This window comes from Pleurodeles waltl, chromosome 9 (assembly GCF_031143425.1).
Source record: "Pleurodeles waltl isolate 20211129_DDA chromosome 9, aPleWal1.hap1.20221129, whole genome shotgun sequence".
Taxonomy (NCBI): Eukaryota; Metazoa; Chordata; class Amphibia; order Caudata; family Salamandridae; genus Pleurodeles; species Pleurodeles waltl.
The window spans coordinates 640,204,912-640,225,486 of record NC_090448.1 but is presented as its reverse complement, the minus strand read 5'-3'; the positions used below and the strand labels follow the sequence as shown (position 1 = coordinate 640,225,486).

The 20,575-nt window shown below is 43.2% G+C and overlaps 1 protein-coding gene across 1 annotated transcript in view; it reads right to left on the bottom strand.

The window, feature by feature from the left end:
* Nucleotides 1-2,544: 2,544 nt before the first annotated feature.
* LOC138259796 (homeobox protein SIX5-like) overlaps nt 2,545-20,575 on the bottom strand; it is a 94,394-nt gene continuing 76,363 nt past the window's right edge. The window contains exon 3 of the mRNA XM_069207687.1: nt 2,545-14,195. Coding sequence (XP_069063788.1) covers nt 13,420-14,195 — 776 coding nt within the window. The 3' untranslated portion in view covers nt 2,545-13,419. The remainder of the gene's footprint in view (nt 14,196-20,575) is intronic.

Genomic DNA, 20,575 nt, shown 5'->3' with positions numbered 1-20,575 from the left:
ATCCAGGGCAATATTACTGTGGTGTCAAACAGGCTCCACCAGGCTGCACGCCAGAGCTTGAAAATCTACGAATTTAAACTTATGTCTGGAAGTCTTCATCACGAGGTATGGATCAGAAGCCCATAGAAATTAGCTGTTTGTAACTAGCTGTGAAATGAGCTCCAGTGAGTCCATCCAATAACTGTTGGGAGGAAACCACAGGAAGGGTCATTTTACAAGCAGTCATAGCATATGTGCTAAACTTGATGCCAGAGAGTTGCTGATAAGCAACCCAAAGCATGATCAGACACCGCATGGGTATATGGTTTCCACCCTGGTGCGGTGATAGTGCAACCAAAGGACATCAGCGAGATCTAAAGATTGCTAAGACACTAAGCACATGGGTCTGTGGTCTTCAACCAGGATCAATAATGGTGCAGTCCAAGGAAATCAGTACTAATAAATACGACACCACACATACAAGGGTCTGTGAAGGACAGTCAGGACAGGTAATATTAAAATTCACCAGCGTGGGTGACATAAAGAAACCAAAGAGGCCGTCATTCAGAGATTCTTTGGAAGGAACATGTTTTAGGTTAATAAACATGAGGGATGGAGGAAGTGTGGTTCAAGGTAGGATGTAAGGGAAACAAGTCATGGGTTTAGGCCCAAATAGAAAAGACACAACTGGAAGATGTCCTTAACAATTCTGTCTTTCACCTGGATGCCCTGAAAGGTGGCGTTAAGCAAACTAGTGAAATGTCAATTAGCAGAAGAGGGGGAGAGGTGAAAGATGAGAGGGCCAGATCACCTATTTGTGGTGACCAACGTGGCAGCAAAGGTTCTGTACTCATTCAGCAGGTGGACAGGGAAACAATGGGCAGAGAAAGGTTGAGCCTCCAAGGCCAAATATAAACCAAACCTGCAACAATACAGAAAAGCATTATTTCACACAAGAATACGATTGAAATTGAAATATCCAAACTATGATTCATCTTAGAGCCCCTTATTAGTAGCTAACGTTACAAGTTGTTTCAAGTGGTTCACTGGACACAAGCGATTCTACAGAATGGGCCTGGGTAACACGTTGAATACAGCTACAGTGCAAGACCCAATTTGGGTTCTTAGGATGGTGAAGGAGCTTCAGTTTGCAAGCTGATAAGAATGCATCTCTATTAATCGACACAAAAAGGCAATCGGTATTCTGGTAAAACACTTTTACGATGGAACCAATGCATTTACTTAGGGAAGCAGAGCTGTGGATGCCCAGCAATTTACTCTAGGGGTTATACAGAAGGTGCAACCTTGTATAGAATTACACACACCACCTTCATCTGCTTGCTCCCTGTACTAGCTTTTTGCCACAGCAGCTGCCGAAGGAGGATTCGGCAATATCATGGAAGCCAAAATGCAGGTGCAATTCTATATACTGATAGAATATCCTTTTATGACCTTGAGTAAGTAGATAGGAACAAGAACTTTGTTGGACCACTGCTCGATAACCGACAGTGTAAGTAGATGACAGCGGATTCCATGAGGTAACTGAAAAATCTGATCTTTGAGTGTCATGCATCTCCCACTGCTGTCTCCACTTAACTGTGGTGACATTTAAAGGTCTGGTTAAGAAGCTAAAAAATGGACGTTGTGGTATCTCATGAGGTGCACTAGCATAATTGTAGGGTAAGTTTGTGGCACCCTTAGGCAACAGAGATTACCAGTGGAAATAAAAAAAACGAGGCAGTCCTACCAACAACTGCTAAGGAAAACATCCATAACCAGCTCTTCAAAAATATATTAAATGTATAAAATGCCCTATTCAAAACTGAAATGGGGTGCCTGGAGACTGCGTTATTGGCAGGAGTCACAAGTGTTGTTAAGGTAACGTTTGCGAGAATGAGAAAGTAGACTAATGATGTATGGCTGTGGGAATACCGATGGTAGGAGGTAGAATGCCTTGTGCTTCGGAGACGACAACAATGATGCCTCGAGCCCTTCTACGTCAGGAATGACATAAGCTTCAGAAGGGTATCTACAAAGGCTAGAACAAAAAATTAGCCGGCAACTCATCCCCTTACCTGCTGAATCTTACTGATGCTGGTAGCAGTGTGCACAGATGTAACCCTGACTACTTGGTATGTGGCACCAATGGGATTGCTCACTGGCAACTGCATCTACATCTCTTGAACCGTTTGATAGGGATAAGAGAACTGTTCTTTCTACAAGTCTTGAAAAGCAGCACCAAGTAATCCATAACCACTCCACCAAGGAGGAGGATACCCAAGTGGTGCCTTAAACACAGTTGCAGTGGTTTTGGATGAGGCCAGAGAAGCAGACAGTGCATAGCTTAGGCTGGCTATTTTTCTCATCTTCTATGCTATGGAAATACTTCCGCATCTACCTTGACGGTTTTCCAACTTTGAGCCAGCCACATCCCTTCCCATTATCAAATGTTTTTGGGAGCAAGTCAGTAACAATATGTGTGCTGCTCTGCACATACCTCGATTACAATTACATCTTTAAATTATGTTTTTTTTTGTTTTCAAGATAGCATACAACACAGGAAACTGATAGATAACATATCTTTATATATATCAATATATAAATTCCATGTGGAATGATACTGTACCAAACAAACAGAAAAGACATACAAAGACAGCTGGTATAAAAATATATACACACAATAATGAGTGTAAAACAGGATAAAAATGATTGTTCTGCAGAAGATGCAACAAAAAAAAAAGAAAATAAGAAACAAACGCACTTGGTACCTTTCACTTTGGAAGACTTGTTCTAGCAAACAGGTCAGTTTTAGAAGTACATAGGAAAAACATGTCAAACCAGGACTTTGAGGAGCACTGGATTCTGGAACAGATGAACAGCAGAGGCGGCGGATACATAAAGCTGATGTCTGGGCAGTATTTGATAGAGAAATGTGACAGATAAGCATTACAAAGACATAGAAGATCAGCCAACCACGTGCAGTACCTTTTAGAAACCACTCTCCCTTACTGCTCGAAGCCAATGAAGGCAGGGAAGGTTTCATTATGTGATCTACAAGTAATGCTTCTCAATCTTTTTCACAAGTTTGTCCCTTATTATCAATAGATGATAATGTTCTGGGGGGGCTACATGCATAGTCTTGGGTTGTACAATTTATGTGTTCTCCACCACAAGATTCATACAAATGGATTCTGTCACGTGCAATGGAAACAATTCAGAAGTATATGCTTTTCCAACTAAACGTTCTCCAATGATCCTCCCACGGAAAACAGCGTAGAATCTCATTTCTAAAAGCCAGCTTCTGCCAAAATTAGAAAGTCTTGCATTTAGTAACGTTAAAAAAAATAGGTGAAGTTTTGGACCTTCTTTAAAAAACAAACAAGATAAAACTATATCTAAGGGTCATGAGTACTGAATAAAAACTAGTCATCACAGTGAATAATAAATAATTTTCTATTTAACTTCACTTTTTTCTCAGATTTCTCTTGTATTATTTGAATGGTGCAGTAAAGATATAAAACGTTGGTCCATGCTGTGGTGTCTCATCTAAGGCAGGCACATCTATTGCAGACTGTGGATGAACTGCTTTCAATACCAACTGAGCCTCAATGTCTTACACTGCTCTTATCAGTTAAGGTCTCAACCCCTTCACCTGCTTTCAGCCACTGTAAAAAGCAATGAGTTATCTCAAACAGCGAGTCAATATACACTTTAACACATGTCTGCAATATTTAGATAAGGCACTTTTATAACAGATTTAATTTCAAGCTGCTCTCATTAAGGTAAAAACAGACTAACAGACAAGCTCTAGAGGTTGCATTGTCTCGCTTTATATCTGTCCACGTTGTTGCCTTAGGCTGCATATTTCATTTGGAGAGAAGGCAGACGTGTCCAGAAACGTTATCATTTTGGATTTACAACTAATATTGTGAACTCATTTCAATAAGCATTTTGTAGCCAAGAGTGGAAAGCACCATTCTTTCCATTACCCTCTGATGTGTTGCGGTTTCCCCATTTGTTCATAAACCAGCCCCCTTGCCTACAACAATGATTTCTCTACAATTCACTCCACGCGATTTCTAGTGGACACGGCCCTGATTTGCTACACTGCGCCCCTCCACATTTAAAGTGCTTCAGAATATTGTGTCAGGGGAACGGCAGGCACCTGCACTGAATCTTTGGTAACGGATGTTTGTGCTTGTGATCTAACTTTGGCATTGCAGCAATACTTCAAAAGTCCTCCCAATGCGTTGCTTCATGTCACAGAACGTCACAAATTCTAAGAAGAATTACTTCAGAAGTAGACTCTTCAGCACTACTGACAACTGAAGTTACGCAAGTTCTAGGTGACAGAAAGGGGGCAGCTGCCAAACCTTTGCTTTACCAACAGCTAAGGCACTTTTCTGAAAAGAGAAACTTAGGCCAATTATTCAATTAAAATACAGCCATTTCCATAGCTTTCTAACGCTAGATTGGGCTTGAACTGGTGAGATGATGCTGTATTTGTTTGAAAACGGAATGAGTTAATTCAGCAATGAACACATGTGTATAGTGCACCTTTAATCTATTTCACTCCTAAATCTTTAGAGGTATATACTGGATTCATCTCCGGATTCCTAGCCTTCCCAGACACAAATGAGAGGAGAATGAGGGCTATATCAGACATCAATCAAATGAAGAGAGTCTCAAGAATAATCAGATTGGAATAGTCTTGAGAGTCATAGGTGGCTGAAGAATCAGTGGAGCCATGTCTGCTGATTGGAAACTGCCAGTTCCATACCATGCCTGCATTTCAAACCCAGAAGCACAGCCTTTGTGACACTGACCTTGTTGTTCGGTGCTGGAGACCTAGAGCAGTTCTGAAATAAGAGAGAGGCACCGGAAGCCTGGTCAGCCTCCAGGAGCCCATGCATATTCTGCTTGTGGCAAAAAACCTCTCTGAAGCCAGAGAAAATCTGTCCTTTTAGTGAATAGGTCGCCAGATGCTCATGGGATACAATGCAATACTGGTTTAATTTCAAGTAAAGATGGTCTTGACATTTCACTCCAAATATCAATGTCCATGACAAAGCCTATAAGGACATCTCATCTGCTGGAGAATACCCTTGAAGACAACGCTTCGGATGTCATACACAAGCCCTGTGAAGGTCATCAGCTGACAGCCCACAGAGCAAGTAAACCTTGATGCTGAGCTACTGCATCAAACAGGTCATACAGCTGAAAAGACAACAAAGATAGCATGCCCCAAACTAAAAACAGAAAAAAGGAAAATTACCATGTCAATATCATTTTGAAACCTAATGCGTATTACGTCTTGGCAAAAAAAGAGCACAGTAAGGGTTCAATATCTCATTGACTATCAAGAAAACAGAACGTTGCATTAGCCCACTGATACAATAACAAAATGGGGCTAAGGCCACACCTGAAGGGTGTATTGGCATTCCTTGGGCTTCGAAATTTTAAAGTGCTGAGGCAGAGTCTGAAGTCTATTCATTTAAGGCACAGTGCTCTCAATATCTGTAAAATGAAGGAAACTAAACTTAACTGTGCAGGGTGAGGAAAAGCAATGCTCCGTGCAAAGAATAATGTGTGTTATAAAATGCACTCATGAACTTCCACAACTGCAGGAGCAAGATTAAAGGGAAAATATATATCATCACATATATACAACGAAAATGATCAGAAAGCAATGTGTGACTAATGATAGAGGAACTGGTCAGTTAGTATTAAAAGCATTTGAGGAAACTAACTAGGAAATCAACATTACCAGCAAGTGGCAAGAGCAACTGGATAGCTTACGAGGTACAAGACTAAAAGGTCAACTTTCCGAGCTTGCAAGAAGATGGACTGGAAGGTCAGTTTTAGGAGTGTGCAAGCAAAACTGGAAGGTTTGCTTTTATGAAAGGGTGACCAGGCATCCTGGATTTGACTGGACAGTTCTTTTTCCACCATCTGTCCTGACAAATGTCATAAGTTTAACACATGTCCTGGTTGTCAGTAAGGTTTGCCTGCATATTAAGGGAGGCAGGCTTTCTTCTGTTCCAGTATAGGATTAGTGTGTAGCCACTAGCAGACATCATTTTAGCTAACATAAATTATACTAATTGTAAAACTTGATTCCGGTCCCTTAACTTCCTAATTATTGACATTTTGGGTGCTGCCTATTAAATCACCTTGTACGCCTAGGTATTTGCAGGATTGTAGTCTTACTCCCATGTTTGTGAATTTTTCCCAATTTTTGACTTTCAATTTCTGGTCACCCTGCATTATGACCCTGCAAGAAGGTCTGCAAGGTCAGCTTTAAGATCGTAGGATAGTAGGATGAGGGCCCAAAGAAAGTGTGAGTACAGCAACTGGAGATTATCTCTGAGCGTGAAAAAGGAAAACTATTTGCGAACTATGGACAAAGAGAAGGATTGTACGCACTAAGGGCTCAGAAGCGAGTGCCCCAGAGGGGTAGGTGCTACTATGCACCAAGGTTTGGAATTCAGGAGATGTAATAAACAGCACCTACGAGTTAGGCTTCAAAAAATGGCATAGCATACACATTTTTGTGCTCCAAAATCTTCATGTCAAGGTATTGACGGTGTCTCCTCACTTGTAAAAATTCAGCAGGGTTTAGCAATCCTAGATTTAGTGGAAGAAAAAACAGAGTGCGATCTTTACTGCACCCAGTAAATAACAAGTGAAATAAAGATTATAAAATGTCTAACTGCGATCCTGCAAATACACCTTTTAAATTAAAAAACACATTGAATCGCGGCCTGAACGAGGGTGACTGGAAGACCAGCAGTAAGAGTAGTCGACAGACTGGAATTTTTACATCAAGATCAGCTGTGCAAGGAAAAGTGCTAGGAGAGTACACGAAGAGGGACTAAACGGTCAACACAAGAAGCATGATAGGAGGGGGGTTAGTAGATTAGCATTAGAAGAGTGAGCGAAGATGCACTGAAATGTGAGCTACAGACGCTCAAGGACAGTGCTTGAAAGATCAGCACTAAAATTGCGAGTAGAAAGAACGGACAATGCCACACAAAGAGAAAATCTGGGGATCACAACTCAAGGTATAGTACAAGAATGATGCCAAGAACGGCACTAGGAGCAAGCAGAGAGGGACTGGCAGTCAGCACCAAGATTGCGCAGGTAAAGAAATGTAAGGTCACAAGTAAACCTGTGTGATTGGGACGACTGGAAAATATGGAGACAGAGGGCCTAATTTAGATATTGGTGGAAAGAGCTACTCCGTAAGTACAATGACGAATATCCCGTCTGCCAAAATCTAAATCCCATTATATTTTATGGGATGTAGATTTCAGCAGGTGGGATATCTGTCACCGTTGTGATGGAGTAACCCATCCGCCAATATCTAAATCAGGCCCAGAGTTTGGACAACAGTGAGATGTTGTGAGAAGGACTGAAATCATCGGGATGGGAGGAAAAGCATCACAAGAGTGGTAGGGGAGCGAAAGGTTAGCATTAAGTGTAAATGTAAATATTGGAGGAAGGCACTAAACAGGTTGGCTAGAAAAGGCTGAAGGCAGCACTCTGAGCACGTGCAGAAAGGGACTGCAATTTGGCCGGGAAGTTGTGTTAAGACAGGGATTGCACAAGGGCATGCGAGAAGAGAATTTGGAGGAACATACTTATAGGATTGCAAGAACTGTAACTGGAAACCAACACACGGAGCACACAATGAATATTAGTGTAAGATCAGCTTAGAAAAAATCCAATGAACTCGACTGAAAGGTCAGTATAATAACCAACAATTAGAGATACTGTGGTGCAGTAAGCTCCAAAACCGTTTGAACAAAAAAGTCCAGAAAGGTGGTGGTCGTGAGTAGATAGATTTCTAAACAAAAATGAATCATGAGTGAGCATTTTCTACATATTCAGCTTATGATGGTGGCAACTGTAAGCTGAAAAAGGCGATTCATCATGATAGAGTTGGGCAAAAGATCAAGAAGCGGGGGAACAGGGATCTTTGTGAACAATAACAAGAACTCCACAAGTTAAATCTTTCCAACAAGCTGTGTAGCAAACAGAAGGGTTGATCACAATGTATTGTTGTACTGATCCCAGGGCCACCGAAAGTGAAGTGGACTTCTTTTTTTTCAAGGAAAAGAGTTAGAAAATATTGGCATTCTGGGTTTTGGTGTGGCCGTTGCTGACCGTTGTACGGTAAGGGGGGAGTTCTTGTGTGCCAACTATCATTTAAAACCTACTGTTCTGTTTGTGAAATTAAAATATTATTTGCCTTTTTCAAATTATTGATACAATGGGCTGACTTTTGGAAGGGCTAAAAGCTGAAAGCAAAGATGGGTGTCAAGATTCTCCACAATGTGCGTTATTCAAATGTAGTCAATCAATAGGCCAATTTGTAGCCAGCCTTTAGTGTTGCCTTCTTGTAGGTTAAAATTAGACGACCGTAGCTTTAGGCAAATTGCCATTCAGCATTGGTATACATAACTACCAAGTTCAGATTCCTCTCTGCAGCAAAGTGTCTCCTTTTATGGACGTGGTTATTTCATATCAGTCTAGACAATTTGGCAGCGGTGTCACCTTGGGCAGAGCTACCAACAGAAGAGGGAGGACATGCAGCATTGTAGCCACAGCTTTCTCCTAGGGTCCACATGATAAAATGCTTACACTGCAGCAATAAAATGTTCATTTTCCTCTAAGAAATCTGGGCCAACTTTGAAGAGGAAGAAGAGGGAACAGAATACTATTCTGCACAAGCAAAATATTCACTACAGGCTTCTGTAAGGATTATTAAATAAAACCCTTTCTTCAATAACACAGCAATGACATTTCTTTTCTGATGCCAGGGAGATCCCAAACTCTGAAAAATCGTTTTTTTATTGGTTGTGACTTTACTTTCAAAAATTGTATGTTGAAACCATGAAGTCTTACAATCTTTGTGCTACCACTGGACAGCATTTCTCATCTTGTTTTCTCGTGGGTTTTGTGTTGGCTAGGTTTTAAATACTTTCCATGTTCATTCAACAGTTCTATTTATAACTGGTTGAGAGCTTTGTCAAGGATATTAGCTTGATGACAGAACTTGTTTGTTTTGTGTTGGAATTGTCTACCACTTATTTATTTCACTGTTAAAGGCACAGTTGATAGGCTAAGGACGTTTTGAGCATTCAGACGCCAATTCTGATTTAGGACAAGTGTATAGGAAGCAAGATATGTAAGGACTCTCAATGCTATCTCCATCTGCGGGGCACCTCTAATGGCACAATGGTGGCAGGAATTCCATCATCCAATCCAGCAGTGTGCAATTTGTGCCAGCGGTTTCACAACCCAAGTAGCTCTTCCATGAAGTAGAAACACACTTCAGAGGGAAACTTCCTCTCACAACAGAAGGTGCTTAACAAAAGTGACAGAATTTCTACCATCAGAATAGTGGAGGATGTACCTCCACCATATTAACCAACAGAAATTCAGCCACCAAAACTCTAAATAAGTTTATACACTGCTACACAGGTACTGGTTCAAACCCAACCCTAAGCAAAAGCACAGATATACCTTGATGTAGAACAATCATTTACGAGTGAAGGAGAGGCCCTTGTTCTGTACACGGACTCCTTAGTCCCAGCAATTTCATTTGTTGTGTAGATATGCTTAACATTAACCGCTTTTCTGAAAGCAAATATGTTAAGTATTCCTCCTCAGATCCGAATATTAATCATAAACAACCACAACCAATTGAGTCTTTCTTTAAGGGACTGGCTCTGCTGCAGCCCACTGGCAGTGCATTTATGCAGTTCTCCCGCTCTGCATTTTATTAGTTGTGTGTGGAGCCATTCCAGATAAATACAAGTATGCATCCTTTTCTTTGCCACGAGACACTCTCCAGAAGAGTTTCTCACGGCATGACTGTTGAGCCAGAAAATAAGGAATGAGCTAAAGTTACTCATGAGATCATGGAGGGTAGAACAAATCATTGGTTCTTACAGGGAAAGAAGTCTCTGCTTCTAGAGTGGTTCACTAGGGTAAAGCAACCCAACAGCCTCTATGAACAGATGAAATGACTTCTGTTGTGCAAAATCACAGCACATGGTGCACAAGAAGCAGATGCTTATTTCAATTAATATTACTATATTTGACGAGGCCTGTTTTAGTTCGACTTGCAGACATCATGATCCGGTTGCAGGGTGGAGTCAGTCGTCCCTACTTGTCATCTCTAAACTAAGTAACTGACCTCTGGGGTTCCTCCCTTCCAGAATGTGTGGCCTGGAGCAAGGCGAAATGGTGACAATAATCTCCTGTTTAAATTAAGTGCATATATAAATATATATATATATATAAAATCTCTCAAATTGATATTCTGAAACTCTGGGACTGCATTGAATACGGACTAACTCTGGACATCCCCGTCTATATGTTAATTAGTGGGCACATGTTCAAGGAAGACTGCCGACTATCGTTCACATTTTAAATTCGAAGACTTTTAAATTTCTGACTTTCAAAAGGGGGTGTTGCAGAGTGTTAACCTCTTGTGTCGGCATGAACTCCTGGCTCCTGATTATATCTAACATCTTTTTTTATTCATCTTCATCGTTTTTCAGTGTGTTGGTCTTTATTTCACTTATACGTCTCATGGCAGAAGTTGCTCTTATTCTCATTTAAATTTCCTTTCTTTGGGTCCCAAGAGGGCTTTGGTTTGGCTCTTGCTGTTTCGAAGTAGATATATGCAGCTTCTACAGCATTCATACACACAATCTTACATTTTGAGGTGTTCTATTCGGATTTATTACGGTAGCACCCTCACTCTCTTTAGATGAGGAAAGGGGATGTCTGAAGTTCACAGAAATAGGATTGTGCTGGTTTGAATACTTCCATGTGCCTAATGGATCGATTTTAAGATTCCCTGGAACCAGTATCCCTCTTCTAGGGTGGGCAAAGGACGCAACGAAGATCACGGATAAAATCAAGTGTCACTCTCTTTAACGCTCATGAGATGAAGAATATTGGTTATGTTTTTTTATAATGCACGAAAGGGGCAGGACGCCAAGCTCCCACCATGCATGCTGCTAGGTGATATGTGCCTTGCATGTTTTGTTTTGCTGTCAGAGGGAGGTATAGATCTATAGTGTCCATAAAGTTCTTTTCATGAGGTGTTGATTCTTCAACTGTGATACGAGGTGTCCAGGTTGTATCTTTTTGTATAGGTTTCCATTACCTGGCAGATGTTCATTTAGTTGTGCAGTCGGATTTCTAAGACATTCAAAAAGAGGATATTTCAGTCAGGAAAAGTCCACTACTGTAACATTAGTTATCCAGAAAAGTCGTTCTCCTCTTACTCATACTTCCCTGCTGTGTAGCCCAGATTCTGTTTACAGAACGTTGTGTTAATTCAAACCTTCTTCTCCAAATTAAGTGACAAAGGTTCTGCGCAGTAGGTTAGAATAAGTGTCTATGAAATGAAAGAGCGAGGAATGTGAAAGGCAAATGTTTTTCAGCACATTTCAGGGCTCTGTTTTTGTTTTCCAAATACTAATTAAACTTTTTTTTTTTTTAGGATGGTGTTTCAGGATCTCCCAGACGGCAGAGAAGATATTGTGAAGGACATTAACTAGAATATACCTACCCATACTGAAGAAAAACTTGTGAAAAAACCTATGAAACTTTCCCGCGCAGAACCACTGGATTGCAGGGGTATGTATGCATAGCATGAAAAATATAAACACGTTCTGCTGCCAAAACTTTCTAAAACAACCAGTTCTGCGAGTTTCTATATGAGCAAGTGAAAACTCTTGGATTTTTCAAATGTTAAATGTGTAGGAACACACACCCCTTAGCACACAACAGAAATAATCAAACATTAATACTAACTTCTAAAGCAGAACACACTGGCCCTCTATGAATGACAAAGGCCTTGGAGTGCAAAGGTAATTGGCTGCATTGTTACATGTGCATTAGAGACATTTCTGGATGCTACGCATACCCTAAACCTCCACCTATGTGATACAGTTTTGCTGTGATCATCACCAACCACATTTTGGTGAAAATTCAGAGTATAGCAGTGGGTGGAGATAACTCCAGATGACCCTGATCAAATTAATCTCTAGCACCATGTTTCCTACCACATGCTCCAGAGAAAACGTATATCGTCATTTCATCTCCTAAAAGTGTTGTTTAGAAAATCATTGCAATTCAGAACAAAATAGGTCCAGTCTCAAGATGTTCTACAGTCATATCCAATAATGCTGTATACAAGCCTCAGTGTATCCAACGACGACATTCCTTGTAAAAATCAATATTAGTTTGCTTCATTACCTTGTAAAGGTACATTTTGAAATGGTATTCATCACCGACACTTGGGACCAGCCTCACGCTGGTCAGTGTGGATTACATTCATTAATTCTTTCATTGATTCTTGCATTTGAAATCTTTGGATAGGTGTTTCGGTCGCCCTCCCATCTTCTTGTCCATTCCCTCTGTGCACAAGTATATATGGGGGCCTACGAATGTCTCCTGTGATCTAGTTCTATGACTTGCTTATAAAAAAACTACTGGTATAACAGTTCATCAGAGGAAGAGCTTCTGATTGGTCAACATACTATTTAGCTGAAGAGCTAATCTTGGGAGCTTGTAAAGCTCAGATAAATTCATGGTTATCACAGCAGGTGGTGGGTAAGGCACAGCTCCTGTGTAATGAGTATTAGTGTTGGAATGAAATGAGGCAACAGGAAAAGAAGGCACTGCAGACAGGTGTTCAGATTCGAAGAAGCTCTTGCTACAACTCAAAGTCGTACGGTAGCCACACACTCTTGCCCAACATACCTAAGAATTCAATTTAGACTATGTCACTGCCTTTTCTTGACTTAAAACTGGAACTTCACACATAATAACCGTGTCAGGCAGGGCTGACCCTTAATGCTCGGCACTGCCTTCCTGCTCCTTAGGAAGATATTCAGGATGCTATGGCCCCAAAGGTATTGACACACACCACAGACGTTTAAAACGTCTCAAAATCAAGAATTCGAGTGCTGAGTTGCTGGAACCAAAGTGTGACCACTGTTTTCAAACAAAGGAGAGGGCACATTCCTTATATCGAAGCTGAATAATTACAATGTGCAGGAGATGTCGCCAGCAGATGAAGAATAGTTCTTGACTGACATCAAAGATCTTTCTTGACTTTCACTTTGGATTTTTTTTGCGAACATAAGCAAAGCTGACTTTAGAAAACGTATAGAAGAGGTGGAAAAGTGTGTGCAAAGATTCCCTTTGTTTTAAGTCCTACAGATATCTCATGGAGCATCCTCGCGGTAGTAGGGCACTCTGGAACACATCAACAGCCCAGGACTTTGTAGTGTTATGAGAACCGTTCAATGAAATTTCTGAAGTCTGCTGCACTGTGAATTAGAGGCAACCTAGAATGCAAGTCAGATAAGAGATGCACAAACTAATCAATTGAACCTTGAGTAAAGGTTACATATCCAAGGGGTCCTCAACAGGCACAGACTGTAGTTGTGTCAGGACTTTTCCTTCACGGGTCATCTCATCAGAGTCCTCCCCAGAAAGGTGCTGGTGGCTTTCCCCACAGCCAGGAAGCATTAGACTCTCCCCATCAGCAAGGCGTAGGAGGTTACTGTTCTCCATTCCATCCAGCATCTGAACAGCACCCTTTTCCATCTCAAACAGGCTGCTTGATTCTACCCCTTGCACCTGGATTCCTGTTGTGTTTTGTCCACACAGGGATCCAGACCACACCAACTGCTGTGGTGAGAAGGAAGGGAGAACCATGCCCTCCAGGGGGCCATTGGAGAGGAAACTGCTCTGTGTCAGGGTCCCCATGCTAGTGTTTATATTGTTGTGGATGGGGTCAGCAGTGCTACCAGACTGGTCAGCTTCAAATGCTACAGCTGGCTGGTTCATTGCATCACTTAAAGGTCCATCGGAGTTCATGGGAGCGGGGGCTACCACCACTCCGCTGGATGGTGAAGGCATAGAAGAGACACCTGAGCTGACAATGGAGCAAGGCAACACAGAAGCACCTGCTGTGCTCCCAGCATTCACTGTGGTGACTGGCACCATGATTTGTCCATTAGACTCCAGGGCTTCTTGCTTGATTGGAAGAGCCATGCCACCAGAGACCGGCGAGGGCATCAGCATGCTGGCAGGGAAGGTGGCTGTGAAAAGGAGCTTTCCCTGTTGCAGTGCGAGAATGGTGTTTCCAGTCACCGGACTTGACAGGAGGTAATTTCCTGCAATAGAAAGAAAAAAAACACTGGTTTCTAAGCAATGTAATACATGCACAAATGTCTACATCTCTATGGCCCTCGTCATTTTGTACGCTGCCTGGACGATTATAGCACACAGACAAGTTGTTATGGTAGGGTTGACAAGTAAATCCCAATCCCTTTAACCAAAAATATTCACATCTCTGTGTTCATTACAAGTTTGTTGGAGTACCGAACTTAAGTCTGACATTGTTAATTCATCTGTCATCAATCCCTTAACATTAATGATATTCGAACTCCTATGAAGAGATTTCCCTATGCTCACTATAGCCTTAGAACCCGCCGTAGCGGGCTCTACCGGCTATTAAAGGCCCGCTCCCCGCGTTAAATGCCCTTGCCTTCGGCTCGGGCATTTAACAAGGGAGAGGGACTTTAATAGCCGGTAGAGCCCGCTACGGCGGGTTCTAAGGCTATTAGAACATTCTGCCACTCAGGGCAGAATGTTCTATTAAAAAAAAAAAAATTCACGGAGCCCGAGGGGATTAAAATCTCCTCGAGCTCCGTGAGGCTTTGTTCACAGCTGTTGCTGTGAACAAAGCGAACATTGGAATGTTGGCGCTGCTGGCTTTTACCGGCCAGTAAAATCCCGCAGCACTCCATTGTTTTCAATGGAGCCCCCAGCATTCCAATGTTCTAATATACATATCAGCCCCACATTAGATCCCCCATCCTTCTTGAACTCCGCAATGACACCATTTTACTTACAGTGAACCAGACTGTAGAGAAACTCAACTCACCAAGATTCCAACCATCCTCCAAATGAGCATAAAACAAACATTTTGTGAAACATGTTGCAGTGACAGACCCAAAACTGACTGTAAAGGTGAAGGAATTTGAAATTGAAAACTAAAAATTAAGTTAGTTCCCTCAGCTTGAACTGTGCATCAAACAGAATTTAGTGTGGATGATAGGTGGCCTCAACTGAACTCAGAAAAGCTCCGGCCTTCCTATTAGAATTAAAAAAAAAATTTTTTTTATTTATCTAAACACTTTTGCCGGTTGCAGCCTTGGCTCTACTATGAGCATTTGAAACTAAGATTTTGTACCTAATTTTAACATAATTAATAAACATTGATTTTGCTGCTACCGATTCTTTTGGGCTTTTCCGTTAATTTTAATATGTATATTGTAACTTAATAATAAAAATAATAATTCTATTAATGTTCGTTTATAGTGCAATGATTTGTATTAATTGTCAATACAGATTTTTTGTTTTTCCTTATTTTTTTTGTGAATAAAATAAAATATTTCATAATTTGCATGTTTGATGAATGTTTGTTTCTGTACTTTTTGTGTTTGTTTTTCGGTTCAAATCACCAAAAATGCGCAGGTATGAATCTTCTATTTCTATGAATGACTCAGTGGGGGTCCTTGGATTCCAATAATGATTCATTGGGGGTTCCCAGGTTTCAGTAGTGTTTAAGTGGGGGTCCACAGAAGACAAAGGGTTAAGAATCATTGACCTAAATCATAAGTTGCAAGTTAGGACGTATTTGCAGTAGCAGTGTTTTAAAGCAGACTCACCATTAAGTCCCATATACTTTTTCAGCATCGATACACTGATGCTGTTAATAAAACATCAGTCAAATGACAGTCTCAGATAAGCATGAGGAGGGCAGAGGTGGTTGGGCAGGGCAGAGTAGGGCTAGATTACAGCCAGCAAAGGCCTTTCCCACCAGTAAAGGTATCTGGGGGCATTTAGCAACTGCATAATACACTGTTGTTATCTACAGCTAAACGGGGGTGAGGCTGACCCAGGAACGCTAGCAGAGCACTCCGTGAAGAGATAGTGCCAGAAATCAAGCACACACTACTTCCAATACTGAAGACTGTGTACAGAAATGAAATTAGGCAGATTCTGGCATCACCAAATTCCATAATGACACAAATTAATGTGGTGGTCATTTTGGATGGATAATACTCACAAAAAATGTGTAAATATTCACAAACACATTTGTTCACATCATACCAGGCAAACTTTGAGCAGCAGTGAGACGGTGCTGGGCAAAGCTCAATTAATTCAGGTGGGATGGACTAATGAGAAATAAAAAAAAAAGACAGAGAAAGTGTTATTTTTTCTGCCCTAGCCTCACTGACATTGCGCTCTTATAAAAAGGAACGCAAACATATCAATTTTCTGCATGTAGGCATCGTGTCTCTATTTCTGCCTTAAGCAGTGGGATTTTTCAATGTAATTTATTTACCGATCCAAGACAGCAAACATCACTTGGATCAGTAAATTAAATTTTTTTTTTAAAGTGTAGCACAAATGCTTTCCTTTTTTTTTAAATTTATTTTTTATTTAAAGGCGGAGGGGAGCAAAACGGAGGGTGCAGGTGGGGAAAGCGAGGGTGAGTTGAAACAACTTGGAGGTAGGCAAAAAGCAACAGACGAGCGTGCAACATGGAGTGGAGACAAGCACATGGGCAACAAGGGAGAGTCCTACATGAAAAGGAGTAGGGACTGTACGGGGAGAAAAGCACACAAGGGAGACACCTGGAAAAATCATACTGCTTCTGCAGAATTCTACAGTATGATGGTGTGTTGAATTTAAAGAACTGAAACCAAAAGCCTCCCCCAGGCCGCCTGAAGCAAGTAGGACGGGCAAAATGAAACCTGCTGCTGGCGAATAAAAGCAAGAGAAAAGAGCAACATGCAAGCCTACCAATGGGAGCAATGTGTGGTCAGTAAGCCCTTTTTTAGGTCTAACGTAAGCGTACAGTCTTTGTATATTTATTTCTGTGGGCTTAAAGGCATTTAATTTGTTCATTTAATTGTCAATTAAAATCGTTGCTTGCTAGTGGTCAGTCATGCTTCTTTGTCCCTGCTTTTTCTCTTTGGGTGCAGGGACTAACTCGGGAATAACTACGCTTTGTCGTTTTTATCTGTTCTTTGGGAGACTTTTTTTTCTTGGTTTACGGCTCCTGTGAGTAAACATGCTTACAATGCTGAGTTTGGGGCACTGTACATGCACCTTATTTCTTTGTCCATAGTGCTTAAATCACACTCCCCCCAAGCCATATTCTTGCTTGTCCCGCCACCCAATCACCCTCCTCTCACTGTCGCTTGTTAACTCCTATGCCACTGTGGCCGCTTGCCCCGCACCTCCTTGTTTTCTTCTGCCACGCCACTTCGCGCTCATGGCTTTATGTTGTTTCTTCTTTGTTTTTTGATAGCTTGATGTTTCTTTGTGATGTCTGCAAGGTCTTTTTTTATTTTATTTTTTTGCAGTTTTATTTGCTTGGATGGAGGAAAGGGTGGAGCCTCATCTGAAGAGCCACGTCTTGAGGTTTTTCCTGAAGATGGTGAGCGATGGGCTTTGTCTGAGATCTAGGGGCAGGTTGTTTTAGCTCTTTGCTGCGAAGTAGGTGAAGGATCGTCCTCCGGCGTTTTTTCGAATGCGTTGGATATTGGACGGATCCAGTTGAGTGGAGCAGAGGGATCTGGCGCGGGTGTCGAAGGAGACGCTGTGGTTTAGGTATACTGGTCCGACGTTGAGTATGGCTTTGTACATGTGGGAGAGTAGCTTGAAGGTGATTCGTTTTTCTATCGGGAGCCAGAGGAGGGTCCTGGGGTACTGGGAGATATGTTCTTGACGTGGATGAGTTGCAGCTTTTTGATGTCGTGGTGCTGGCGTAGAGAGTGTTGCCTAAGTCAAGCTTGCTTGTGACTAAGGCGTGGGTGACTGTCCTGCAGCAGTCTGCTGGGATCCATTTGAAAACATTTCCGGAGTTGGCAAAGGGTGTGCCAGCAGGAGGAGGTGACTGAGTTTACCTGTCGGGTCACAGATCAGGAGGAGTCGAGGATAGTGCCTCAGTTGCAGGCATGCTCTGTCGGTGAAGACGGGGTGCTGAGAGAGTCGGGCCACCAGGAGTTGTCCCATACTGAGGTGCCATGTCCGAAGATGATGACCTCTGTCTTGTCAGAGTTGAGCTTGAGGTGGCTCTCTCATATCCAGGTGGTGACGGTTTCCATTCCAGAGTGGAAGTTCCTTTTGGTCGTGTCTGGGTCTTTGGTGAGGGAAATGATGAGTTGTGTGTCATCTGCGTATGAAACGATGTTCATTCCGTGGCTTCTGACGATGGCTGCGAGTGGGGTCATGTATATGTTGAAAAGAGAAGGACTCAGAGAGGCTCCTTGGGGAACTCCACAGCTGACTCCTGTGGGTTTAGATGTGTAGTTAAAGAGCCTGACCCTCTGAGTCCTTCCGGACAGGAAGGAGTGAATGCATTTCGGGACTGTTCCGCAGATTCCTATGTCATGGAGTATAGTGCACAGTGTGGTGTGAGGGACTGTGTCGAAGACCGCTGAGAGGTCGTGTATTAGGAGTGCTGCGGTGTAGCCTCGGCCTAGAAGTGATCGGATGTCATTGGTGGCTGCCAGAAGAGTTGTCTCCGTGCTGTGGTTGCTGTGGAAACCAGACTGGGAGCTGTCCAGAGAGTTGTTGACCTTGATGAAATTTCGTAGTTGTGGGTTGATGGCTTTCTCCAGTACTTTGGCCGGGTAGGGTAGCAGCGAGATGGGCTAGAAGTTCTTTGGTTCTGATGGGTCGGCTGAGGGTTTCTTCAGGAGGGGGCGTACTTTGGTGGGTTTCCAGTCCTCGGGGAAGGTGCCAGTGGTGATGGAGCAGTTTATCGTGTTTCAGAGCTCGGGGCGATGGATGTGCTGGATCTGGTGTACATGTGGTGCGGGAAAGGGTCTGTCCGGGCTCCGCAGTGGGTGCTGTTCATGATGCTTTCTGTTTCCTCCGTGGTGAGCGTGGGCCAGCTGTGGATGGTATGGGTGGCTTCAAGGTTCAGTCATAGGTTCTGGTGCTAGGTTGGTTTTCTGGGAGGAAGCTGTCGTAGATGTCTTGGATCTTGTGGTGGAAGAAGGTGGCGAGTTTGTCGCAGAGGTCTTGCAATAGGGGGATGATGGTGGCTTTAGAGGGGGGGGGGGATTTGTGAACTCAATGACTGAGAAAAGTTCCCTTGTGTTGTGTGTGGAGGAGTTGATGCATTCCCGGAGTACGTTCTTTCTTGCATTCTTGATGTGTCGGGTGAGGAAGGCGGTTGCGGCTGTGAAGGATGCGAGGTCTTCACTGGTTTGGCTATGCCTCCATTTTTTCTTTAGACGCCTGCAGATACGTTTGGATTCTAGGAGTTCGGTGGTAAACCAGCTGGTTTTCTTTAGCATGCGCTCGGCCGATGTCAGACGGAGGGGGGCTAGAGTGTCAGCGCATTCAGTGATCCAGGCATTGAGGTTGTGTGCTGCAGTATTGGAATCATCGGAGGGAGACGGGAGGCATTTGTCGAGCGTTGTGGTGAGTTGCTTGTTGATTATTTTGTTCCATTTCCTGTGGGTGTCCTGGGGGCGCAGATACGGCGATGGGAATCCGGTTGCTTGAGGTGAAGATGGGGTCCAGTGTGTATCCTGCGATGCGCGTGGGTGTGGTGATCAGCTGTCTGAGGCCGAGGGTGGCGAGGCTGTTGAGTAGACAGACTGAGTTTGGATCGTTACGATCCTCGAGGTGGAAGCTTAGGCCACTGAGGAGGAGGTATTCGTTGGACGCCAAGGCCTGGGGGGGGTGAGGGGGTGATGTCTACAATGTTGTCGATGAATGCTGGGTGGGGGCCTGGTGGTCTGCAGACCAGGGTGCTGCGGACGAGTTGTGATCAGTGTGGACCAGGACGTGAAGGTGTTTCATGGTGGTGCACTGTTTCTTCTGAATTGGCCTTGATACGTAGTGATTACTTGTGTATGGTGGTTAGTCCTCTGCCCAGGCAGGAGGGCCGGTCCATCCTTAGGATGCTATATCTGCCCAGGATGGTTATGTCCGGTCCAAAGGAGGGGTTGGTCCGGGTCTCGGTAAGGAAGACGATGTCCGGTCGAGCAGCATTGATCAAATCACAGAGTTTGGTGGCGTTCTTCCGGAGGGAGCGGATGTTCAGGAGAAGGCAGTTAATGGGGTTGTGGTGGTGTTGGTGCTTTAGGGTGTGGGGAGTGCCTTCCGCTTGTTGTGGCCGGCACTGAAGTGTAGTTCCTGCGCAAGAAAGGTCTGTGGGTGTCCCTGAGGATGTGATGCAGCAGTCCCTTAGACATCCGGTGTTAAGGCGGTGGAGGGTCACGGCGTCATAATGGATGCTGACCAGGGGATGGCTTGACGAAGATCCAGGGTTCCTGTCGCTGGGCGCAGTCCAGGCGCAAACAAGCTTGCCTTTGGAGCGGCCACCATTAAGAGGGGGAGGGGGTCCGGTCAGCTGGGAGGCGGAAGGGCAGGAAAAGCGCTTTGTTGGAGGTGGGGGGCAGGGCCACATGAGCGGCATGGGAGGAACAGGGCCAGGGAAAGGACAGAATAGAAGGAA